Source organism: Aedes aegypti, chromosome 2 (assembly GCF_002204515.2).
Source record: "Aedes aegypti strain LVP_AGWG chromosome 2, AaegL5.0 Primary Assembly, whole genome shotgun sequence".
Taxonomy (NCBI): domain Eukaryota; kingdom Metazoa; phylum Arthropoda; class Insecta; order Diptera; family Culicidae; genus Aedes; species Aedes aegypti.
The window spans coordinates 199320099-199331885 of record NC_035108.1 but is presented as its reverse complement, the minus strand read 5'-3'; the positions used below and the strand labels follow the sequence as shown (position 1 = coordinate 199331885).

The 11787-nt window shown below is 41.3% G+C and overlaps 2 protein-coding genes across 2 annotated transcripts; one reads left to right on the top strand and one right to left on the bottom strand.

Annotated features, from left to right (window-relative positions):
* Nucleotides 1-589: 589 nt before the first annotated feature.
* Nucleotides 590-2455, bottom strand: LOC5578067 (zinc finger protein 468). Its single transcript, XM_021843690.1, has 6 exons — nucleotides 2119-2455; nucleotides 1999-2067; nucleotides 1701-1936; nucleotides 1154-1639; nucleotides 938-1095; nucleotides 590-877 (listed from the first exon to the last, which is right to left on the bottom strand). The coding sequence occupies exons 1-6, from the start codon at nucleotides 2354-2356 to the stop codon at nucleotides 634-636; spliced, it is 1431 nt and encodes a 476-aa protein (XP_021699382.1). The 5' UTR covers nucleotides 2357-2455; the 3' UTR covers nucleotides 590-633.
* Nucleotides 2456-5098: 2643 nt separating this feature from the next.
* LOC110675487 (histone deacetylase Rpd3-like) lies at nucleotides 5099-5642 on the top strand. The gene has a single exon (XM_021840614.1). It carries the CDS (start codon nucleotides 5154-5156, stop codon nucleotides 5631-5633), a length of 480 nt encoding a protein of 159 aa, XP_021696306.1. The 5' UTR covers nucleotides 5099-5153; the 3' UTR covers nucleotides 5634-5642.
* The last annotated feature ends 6145 nt before the right edge of the window (nucleotides 5643-11787 follow it).

The window sequence follows — 11787 nt, the reverse complement described above, 5'->3', positions numbered from 1 at the left end:
TATCACTATAAAAGCGATTCCCAGCTCGTGTGTGTTGCCGCAGCTCTGGTAGATGGAATGGTTACCTCTAAACGTTCGCACCATTGATCCATTCCAACACACTTCCTGCAATGCTACGATGCTGAATCCGCGGTCCTTCAGCACGTTGACGAGTATGTGTATGCTCTCGATGAAGTTGAAAGATTTACAGTTCCACGTACCAAGCTTTCAATCCCTAGTCCCTTTACGTCGCTTTGCCGATTGTCCCGGTTCGTATTATTTCGTTGATTATTCATTGCTTGGTTTTTTTTACGGTTGGCTTGCAGGGCCTGACACCAACCCCCTAGATTTCCGGAGGACCATTCCCCCTAAATGTTTGGAGGATCATAGTGTGCAGTTTAGCTTAAAGTCCTTCTCTGGTACTCAGATGATGATCAGCCGCCCCTGACATGGGGAACAGACGCTGCTTTGAGCCGCTCCTAACATGAAGTACAGACGTTCCACGATTTAATCTACAGGTTGTTCGGCAAGCAGAGCGGCGGAAGGATCCCCAACATAAACTGTCCTGTTGATTAGGGAAGCCAAGAAGTAAATCAAAACTTACACTCCACTCAATCAAATCTCAATGTTGTATTTAGAAACTTTATTTCATAACTAAACAATAACAGCTTCTTCCGGGTGATCATCAACCAAATGCATTTCAAAAACAGCATCTTTCGTGAAAACTTTCCCACAGTAGGCACACTTAATCTGGTACTCAGTTGATTCGCCTTTTTTCTTGTGCCGTTTGAAGTGAATGTAGTGGTTGGAATCATTACTAGTCGTATTATCACAGACCGTGCAACCGTAAGGTCGTTTATCGGTGTGGGTGGCTCGGACGTGATGCAATAAGCGATCCCTAGAATAGTAGAACGTTTGAAGAATCCAGCATTTTTAAAGAAAGAGAGAAGCTACTTACTTTAGATTGGTTTTGAAGTTGCAGTGCTGACAGGCGTATTTCCGAATTCCCAAGTGCTTCAATTTGAAATGAACTTCGAGTTGCTTTTTAGTAGCATAAACGTTGTCGCACTCAGTGCAACGATGCTCAACATTGTTAATTTTGTCCAAATGCGTTTGCTACAATGAAAGTTTATTATTTTAGTTGAAGCATATGGCGTATTACAATTTAACGGACCTCGTGATCTTTCTGTGATCTCCAGACATAAAAAACCTTGTCACAAAACTGACATGGATACGGAATGTTTTTCGTGTGTACATTCATATGCACCTGCAGCTGACGAGCGTTCGAGTAGGTTTTTCCGCAGACATCACATTTGACTGATACGTTGAAGTGCGTCTTCTTGTGCAGTTGTAAATCTTGTTTGATGAAAACACCACAAATATCACACTGCTTTGGATCGACGGATTTGACTCGCTTTGGATCCAATTGTGAAGATGCTTCACTTTGGGTTTCATGAGTATCAATCGTTTCAATCTGGATTTCTAGAACCTTCTCCTTCTCCAACTCCGACAGCTCTTGGCTTACTGTATTTAAATTGCTATGGGGTAACTTCATTTCCGTTAATGAATCTCGGCATAATTTTGCAAAGGAATAAAGATCTTTAATGAAACTACTACATTTTTCACAAATACGCATGTTTGCGTCACCATCGCAGAACACCTTCAAAGAATAAGAGTAAATGTAATACACAATCAACACACTAAGAATGCATTATTCATACCTGAATATGTAGTATTTCTCCGATTGCATCTGCGTAAGATTTTCTTGCCACTGCTGGCTCAAGCAAATGTTTTGCATCAGGTAGTAAATCCGACTGACAAACCCTGCACAAATTCGTATCAGTTTGCTGGGCTGCCTCAGATTCCACATCAATTTGACTAAATTCATCTTCAGTTTTTATATGTTCTTCCGTCACTATGTCTGGATGTTTTGTATGACCGATTTCTGCAGTTTTTGCTAAAATAAGTAAAAAGTGGAAAATTTCGTCTCCCTAATACTTGAGATTAAATAATGGGTACCTTTACTTGGACCCTGTCCATTTTTTGTAATATCTTTGACGTCTGTTCCAGGTTTCCTACTGGGAATTGCTACAAATACACACTTATTAAAACAATAAAATAGAAATTCAACAAATTTACCTCTATTTTTTAACTTGCGCCGCATCTTATATTGTCCACCGAAGCAACTTTGGTTGAAGTGTTTTGAGCAAATGCCCTGATTTGGCCGAGGATTCCATCCATCGTGCCACCCACAAAAACGAATCCACTGGTCCAAACAATCCGGATGGCTTGGAAATTTGTGGTATGAAATTTCTGTAATGCCCTTCGTAAGGCATAGTTTGTTCGAACATCCCCTCACAGCACAAAATATAATCATTTCGGAAACAAATGAAAGTATTCCCTGGATCAAAGAAAAGAATTATTCCAACCGTTCAAGCTAGACCGATCAAAACAAACTGAGCAATTGTCACTTGCTTCTCTTCTACTTTTCTATACAAAATGTTTGTTGCTTACCTACAGTTTCACAACTACATACAATCCTCTTGCAAGCTATATGGACTGCAGAATCCTTCAGTAGCTTTAGGAATAAAACTTGCATACAAGTCTAAAAGCTTCCGACGTAACTTCAGAAAAGCATTAAAATGCCTTTCCCCATATATGTTAGTAGAAATATAGCAGTCCGATGGAGGCACATGGTAGATTTTAATATGTAATTAATATTAAGTGAATCGCCTAACCTGAATATATTATTTTTAAACCAAGTATTGTATTATTTTCGCGAAATTAAAATGTTGACATATTTTACATTAAATAATGAGTTGATGTTACATGTTCATGGTAATGAACATGAGATCGATAAGAATCACGAAATCAACATGTAAGCAGAAATATAGCAGTTCGATGAGGGCGCATGGTTGATTGCAAGATGCACATAATATTGAGGACACTACCATAACTGTGAATGATGTTTTCTGCAAATCAGGTAAAAAAGTGAAGGCCAAAAAGTGTCTTTAATTAGCTCAAAAGGCGATATTGATGCTCTTAGGCAAGTTAACATTGGCGCTGATCAGTAAGCTCACTTTTATTATTCTTTGCTACTCGTGTCTTTTCAATCCATCACAATGATTGGAAACAGTTTAAGTCTATTTTACCAAAATTTTAACGGAGTACGCAGCAAACTAGATGATATCAGACGTGAGCAGTACATTTCGTCTTATGATATTATTTGTGGTACCGAATCAAAGATTCAAAATAATGTTTTTGATGCAGAAATTTGCCCATCTGGCTCGAAATTTTTGATACATCGGAAAGATCGAGATCTAGTGGCAGTTGCAATTCAAGGAGGAGGTGGCTGCGTGGCGTTGTCGAATGAAGACATGGCTTTGAAGAGAATGAAACATCTCGAAGTTCTGAGGACCAACGAGGATCTATGGATGAAAGTTGCACTTGGTGGTGACTATGAGCTCTTAATATGCGTCGTATACCTTAAGCCCAATACCTCACTTCAGGAACTACACGAATTTACTGATAACGTCACTGCCATAAAGAACCAACTAGATGATAAGACATATCTGCTGATTTTAGGCGACATAAACGCACCATATATCCAATGGGTACATGAGAGCAACTGTTTGGTACCATCATAGTGCGAAGGCAGATATGCTGAGAACATTGTTGACTTCATGGAATGCAATGGATTCGCCCAGCTCAACGGGATAACAAATGAACTGGGTCGTACGTTAGACTTGTGCTTCACTGATCTGCCTTTGTCAAGCATCACTGTCGCAAATGCTATACCTTTCTGTAAAGTTGATCCACATCATCCTCTACTCAGATTTCATTTTCGGCAGCACGTTACGCCCCTCAACATGAGATGACTCTCTTTAACTTCAGAAAAGCAAACTATGAAGTTATTAACACTTCAGTCGTCGCGCTGATGTATTTTGTACAACATTGTTGAAAAAACCTCGCTTTTCATTCACAACAGCAACGTGGTGGTTCAGATGGTAGAAAACCGTGCGACGACTGGAAGGTTAATGAAGAGGTTTCAGAAGTGAGCTGGGACCAAGTACTGGACTGCATTGATATTGACGATGTTGTAGATAAGTTCTATGCCGCGATATATAACATCGTGAATCGTCTTGTCCGCAAGACTCTCCCACGTCATCATAAAAATCCGATTTGTTTTACAAGAGAACTTACAAGACTGCTTCGTAGAATAGACAAGGCGCATAAAAAGTACAAACATACGAGGGACCCACTGGATTACATGACTTACAGTGATCGGTATCCATCAACCATGGTTTCAAGAAATTGAATTATGTCTGTAAATATTGTACATAAAACTAACCCTAATATTAAGATAATTGAATTGAAATCAGACTAACCCGCAATGAACTTGAACCAGCCTAATTTAATGTTATACGCTCGCGAGAGCAAGGTTGAAATACTCAGCACTGGTCAAACTGCGGCTGACCAGCTATCGTTTATCGAAAGCAGTTTAGTTAGAAATACATCTCGGTAGCGTTCAGAAGGTAGCTCTGTCGATCGTTTTTACTACCTACCAACCATTCTCGCCCATTGACCGTTGTGCTGTAATAAAGTGGTGCTACAGAAACGTGAAATTGAATTTCTTTGTCGATCCGAAGATATTTGCGGTAATGGCCAAGGGGCAATAAAACAATCAATTACGGGCCCGTTGGTGATAAATCGTGCGTTGTGCGTGGGGGCGATCGAAGATTATTAATTAAATCTAGTGCTAGTGACATCATTCTGCCTACGGTGAAGAAGGAGAAGAATCACCTGGAAGTGATTAGTGGTGTTAATTTGTGGCCTGAGATTCCTGTGCGCCGTTCGAAGCTCGAACGGGAAGCAAACCCGTCGATCCCGGCAAAATACAGAGTCTCCGGCATTGGTCCTTCGAACCGGATATGAACCAGCGAGCTATGGATACAGTCCACAAACCATGGTTTGCAGCCGTTGGAAGCCCAAAAAAAATATGATCGGTATCCACCAACCATGGTTTCAAGAAATTGAATTATGTCTGTAAATATTGTACATAAAACTAACCCTAATATTAAGATAATTTCTTGAAACCATGGTTGGTGGATACCGATCATTAAGGTCACGGCAAATGTGTGGAATTCGTCAAAAAGTACATTCTTCCCTTCCTGATGGTGGATGGCGGTGGCTACACAATCCGTAACGTCTCCCGCTGCTGGACGTACGAAACATCCGTTGCGCTGGATTGCGAGATTGCCAACGAGTTGCCGTACAACGATTACTTTGAGTACTTTGGACCGGACTTCAAGTTGCACATCAGCCCCAGCAACATGAGCAACCAGAACACGACGGAGTACTTGGAGAATATCAAGAACCGGTTATTCGAGAATCTACGCATGTTGCCACACGCACCTGAAGTTCAGGTACAGGCCATCCCCGAGGATGCAGTTAACGAGGAAAGCGACGACGAAGACAAAGTCGACAAAGACGAGCGGTTACCACAGGCCGACAAGGACAAGCGGATAGTACCGAACAATGAGTTCTCCGACTCGGAAGACGAAGGCGAGGGCGGTCGAAGAGACAACCGGTCGTACAAGGGTGGCGCTCGGAAACGACCACGACGGACAAGGATGCCAAATCGGAGGACATGAAGGACGATCCCGAAGTGTATTTCTAACTAAACTGCTTTCGATAAACGATAGCTGGTCAGCAGCAGTTTGACCAGTGCTGAGTATTTCAACCTTGCTCTCGCGAGCGTATAACATTTAATTAGGCTGGTTCAAGTTCATTGCGGGTTAGTCTGATTTCAATTCAAATATCTTAATATTAGGGTTAGTTTTATGTACAATATTTACAGACATAATTCAATTTCTTGAAACCATGATTGGTGGATACCGATCATACAGTGATCTTCGTAGACAAGCGAAACAGTTATTGCAGACATGTGAGCGTTCATATCTAGACGATCTACAGCGCAAATCAAAAAGAGAAGTCAAACCATTTTGGGCGTACGCTAGGTCATTAAGGAAATCAAACTCTGCACCCAACGAGGCATTTTATGGTAGCAGACACTAGACTGGCACAGACGAGATCGTAGAAGGCTTTGCGGATTTCTTCAGTACCACTTTCGCATCAACCAGTCAACATTCGCCATTCTTGCAATTCGATTTTTCATGTTCAGACACTTTCTCATTTGGAACGGTAACTGATGTAGATGTATATCGTGTGTTGAGTTCACTCAAAGAGGACAAGGATGGGACCCGATGGAATCTCTAATGCTCGCTCACTCTCAACACCACTGGCTTTTATATTCAACAGAGTACTAATTTTGCAGCGATATCCCGAGCGTTGGAAGCTGGGGAATATGACACCGATCTTTAAGGATGGAAATGCAATGAATCGTGAAAACTATCGTGGTGTGGTGGTGCAGAACGGGTTCGGTCAAATCATGGAAAGGATTCTCAAAAATCTGCTACAGTGCCACATCCTTTCAAATCGGGCGTATCAAGTTAAACTGAATGGTGTGTCATCTAGGCCAGTTGACAGACGCTTGAGCTTTAGTCCACACGTTGATATGATTGTACGAAAAGCGGCAAGGTTGTCTGGGTTCGTGATGAGGATATGCAGAAGCTTCAACCAACTTGATCCTATGATATCACGTTTTAACCGTATCGTACGCCCAATTCTAGAATACTGTTCACCATCATGGAACCCATGCTATTTGCAGTATGTAGAACGTATTGAAGCAGTGCAGCATACGTTCACTCGTTTTATATACATAAAATTTCATTTTCCATACGAGCCTTATCAGACTAGGATTAGCCGTCTGCAGATGACATCATTATATGACCGACGGCGCGTTCTTGACATGTCTACGCTTCACCGACTAGTGCATGGTTCTATCCACTGCAGCCTTACCAACGATCTCCAATATCGCTTTCCAACAAACGGTCTTCGCCACGTGGATCTATTCTACGTTCCCAGGTCAAGAACAAACTTGGGTAAATCTACGCCTTTATCTCGTTTATGCCGGACCTACAACGAGGGCTACAACGACGTGGACATCTTTGAATGAATGTATGAATTTTCTTTATTAACGAGACTTTCAGCCCTTGGCTGGTTCGTCTCTTGGGACATCTTTGAGAATCTTACGCAATTCAAAAGAATGATCCAAAATTAGGTTTTATAGTGTGTTAAATGTTGTTCAATCTACATACAAATTCTTGCATTGTCGTCCGATTATTGGGTAACCCTGTAGGACTATATACAACGAAAATGAAATGAATACAATACAAAAAGAAATTAAAATGTTGACATATTTTACATTAAATAATGAGTTGATGTTACATGTTCATAGTAATGAATATGAGATCGATAAGAATCACAAAATCAATATGTAAGCAGAAATATAGCAGTTCGATGAGGGCGCATGGTTGATTGCAAGATGCACATAATATTGAGGACATAACCATAACTGTGAATGATGTTTTCTGCAAATCAGGTAAAATCACGAAAATTCTCGAAAAATCGAGAAATATTCTAAAGGGCACATTAAAAAATGACGTTCATCATTGGGGGAGGGGAAGTCTACGTAAGTGTGACAGTGCATGTATTAGGTATAGGAAAGGGCGTAACATAGGGGCACTATGGGTAGTTAAACGAAGTGGTAAGTTGGGTAAGTTAAATCGAACTAAAGTACGATTTTTGATTTCATTCATCATTGAATAAGCTTCCAAACAGTGTACAAATATTTGTATGAAATATTATGAATATGTAGTATATTTCATTCAACGGATACCTTGTGTTTGCACTGAATTATTTTTTTTTAACTCTAACTCTGACGTACTGTATCAATGAAACTACTAAAGATCTTGCTCTGATCTTCAAGGAATATGGAATTATGGAATTAAACACTTTCTTCAAGTTTTTCGTGTTAGAGCAAAATCACTGGAGTGGAAGTGATGAGTGCGTAGAAAAAATAAGGGTGGGTAATGTCTGTTACACTACCGCGGGGTTGACGTAGGACTACTACGGACCCAACTTCGATAAATTCTGGGTCAGTCTTTTACAACAGTGCGGTAGCTTTTTGCATGTGATATGATGTTTGATGATAGATGATAGATGCTGCGATTGAGAGTATTCAGTAACTTTATGGTTTTAAGGGAGATCTGCATTTTGGTTTGGAAGCTTTTTCAGAGTTTCGGATTTCAAAGTAAAATACTTTAAAAAGGATTTGATTTGATTATGATGATTGAATGACAGTGAAGTTTGAGTATGAGTGTAGTGAAAGATTATTTGCCATGTGTATGAATTTGTTAGTGTACTAGTTTTGTGTTGTTATAGAGATCGGATGAAGTTTTCAGAAGATAACTCTGTTTGGACTCATTTTGGTGGGCCTGAAAACGGTTCTTGTTTGTTTAACCACCGGAAACACGTTTGCATTTGAATATGCCGCTCAGTTTGATATTAAATAATAATTCTCTATACAGAAGTGAAATAGGAATTCCAAAATTAAGAGCGTTACGTTGGCATGAAATATTTTAAACTCTTTTAACTTTTTGCTGGCTTAACAAAATTCCTTGATTAGCACCTCAATCGAAAGACGAGGCATAGAAGGATCATGTCGTTTACTTACTGAATCCCACATACCTGTCCAAATAGTTTAACTGTTTAAAAAGAGAACGTTGATTTCAAGCATATCTATAAATAGGGGTGCTAGAGAAAAGTTGACGTCATTAGGGAAGTTAAGGATGCCGTTGACTTCGCGTACCTTTGTGTGGTCCTTACCCAGGTAACCAATAAGCCGTATATTGGGCCAAAATGTTGATTTACGGCTAATATAATGCCAATAAGCCGTTAAATAGCACTATATAAGCCGTATATTGGGGATTGGGCCCGATATACGGCTTATGGTTACCTGGGTAGCCTCTTGCCCAACAACTACCTCCTCGTGGTACTGGCCGGGGTACGAGTAACCTTGGGAAAGATCGGGTAACCAACCCCGAAGGGAGCTTTGGTCGTATGCTGACAGGGAAGGGGGGTTTGCTTTGGCTTCTGCAAACCTGGAGCATATGTACTCCATGTTAGGAGCGGCTCACAACAGCTTCTGTTCCGAGTGCCAGGGAAGGGCTCTAAGCTAAATTGCGCACTATGGCCCTCCGAACATTTAAGGGGAATGGTCCTCCGGAAATTTAGGAGGTTGGTGTCAGGCCCGGCAAGCCAACCGTAAAAAATAACAAGCACAGGGACCTTAACTGAATAATATGGACCAGTACAATCGGCATAGATAAATGCGACGAAAAAGGACTAAAGATTAGAAACTCGGAACGTGGAACTGTGAATCTCTCAACTTCATCGGATGCACCGCATACTCTCCGATGCATTGAAGGGCCGCAAGTTCGACATCGTAGCAATGCAAGAGGTTTGTTGGAAGGGTTCAAGAGGTAATCATACCATCTGCCAGAGCTGCGGCAACAAACACGAGCTGGGAACCGCTTTCATCATGATGGGCGACATGCAAAAGCGCGTGATCGGGTGGTGGCCGATCAATGAAAGAATGTGCAGGTTGAGGATCAAGGGCCGATTCTTCTACATTAGCATAATCAACGTGCACAGCCCTCACTCCAGAAGCACTGATGATGATAAAGCTGCATTTTACGCGCAGATTGAACGTGAGTACAATCGTTGCCCAAGCCACGACATTAAGATCATCATAGGAGCTCAGGTTAGCCAGGAGGAGGAGTTCAGACCGACGATTGGAAAGTTCAGCGCCTACCGGTTGGCGAACGGGAACGGCCTTCGACTGATTGATTTCGCCGCCTTCAAGAAATGTACACCCGCCTGAAACGCGAAGCAACAAGAGTCGGACCGGTGGTGAATGCGTCCAAGACAAAGTACATACTGGTGGGCGGAAACGAACGCGACAGGACTCGTCTAGGAACCAGCGTTGCGATTGACGGGGATAGCTTCGAGGTGGTAGATGAATTCATTTACCTCGGATCCTTGCTGACGGCGGACAATAATGTTAGCCGTGTAATACGGCGACGCATCATCAGTGGAAGTCTATGGGCTCCAGAAGAACCTGCGGTCAAAAAAGATTCGTCCCGCACCAAATGAACCATGTACAAAACGCTGATCAGACCGGTGGTCCTTTACGGGCATGAAACTTGGACGACGCTCGAGGAGGACCTGCAAGCATTCGGAGTCTTCGAACGTCGGGTGCTTAGGACGATCTTTGGCGGTGTGCAGAAGAACGTGTTCGCCTCCGATCCGGCAGGTACAAGAAGGCGAGGAGCACAGCGGGCACGGTGGGCTGCCCAGGTGCTGCAAGATCTGGCGAGTGTAGGCCGCAGCCGACGATGGAGGGAGGCAGCTGCGAACCGAGTGAAATGGCGTGGAATTGTTGACGCGGTTTTATTGTAATAACAATGTAGTAACAAAAAATGAATGAATGAATGCAGGGAATTTATTTTTACATTTCGACAAAAAATCGGTTTTGATGAGTTTTCAATCAATGTTTTTATAATAAAATATTAAATCACATAGCTTTTGTTTACTCCTAAAATGCAGTATTATTAATTATATTTACGAAGGCCACGTTCAACAAGATCAGGCTGAGGTAAGAGGTCAAGAAAAGTCAAAGCCTCATCGCAAATCTTCCACAGCTCAAATCTAGAGAATTTAACGAAAAATTGATCAATTGGTAACCACCATCAAGTGATTATGATAAAGGTTTCAGCCTGGTTCAATCACGAATGGCAGTCTGGTTCAATGCATTCGTGCTCTTCAAATTTTGAGGTACTGATTCGTGGATTCAATTCATATTAACCTTAAATTAGGAAAAAATATTATTTAGCACTATTATATTCCATCTATCGAACTTCTCTAAAATATGATAACGCTTTCTTCGTAATAACTTTCCTATTCTACATTTGTCAAACCCTGATGTAAGATCGAAGCAAATCAGACCTCTGACTAAATGTGTTGCTATCTGAGCAGGTTTGAGTAACTCAAAGAGTTGCTTGATGCACATAGCCTGCTCAGAGCAAAGCTGTCCTCCCCCTAGCATTGAATAATAGGTTAATGTTACTGTAACGTTTCGTTCTGTTACGCTATGCGAACAGCTGAGGTGCCACCTTCCAATAAGAAGAACCGTTAGCTCTTCAAATACCCGACATGAAACTATCCGGCAGGGCAAGTAAAACTAGTCTATAAGAACGTTTCCAACAACTAACCAGAACCAGTGTCAAATGTCAGCAAGAATACCGGAACCGAAAATCAAATCCAAATTTAACCAATGAGGGATATGCTCATTCACTAAAAGAACCCAAACACCAATCTAGATAAATATTCATTCGTGACGAGAACGAAAAAAATGTCAATGATAAGTTAATAAGTTTATCGACCTGAAGGATCTCAACAGATTAAATGGTCTTTGATAAATAAATAAAACCGTGACGTAATGAAACTAGCGAAGTGATCTCACTAACATTAAAGTAAGATTATTAAAAATTCAAATCGATTGCCTGAAATATAATTTGTAATTATTTTATTTAAATCCAAGTTAACCTTGCCCCTGACGTCACACTCACGATTTGTTTCCAATTTATTACCAGTTCAAACTCTAGCTTTGAGCTAGTTTTTATCCTCAATTGTTAGACCTGTCTTTACTCTTCGCGACGTACCCTCGTCGAATGTCCCGCGTGGTCCAACGGCAGCAGAATGGAACTGAGGTACTCACCGATTGCCGAGAATCTTTAGACCATCGACCGGTAAAGCTAACATGTGATTTGCGCGTTGACGTCG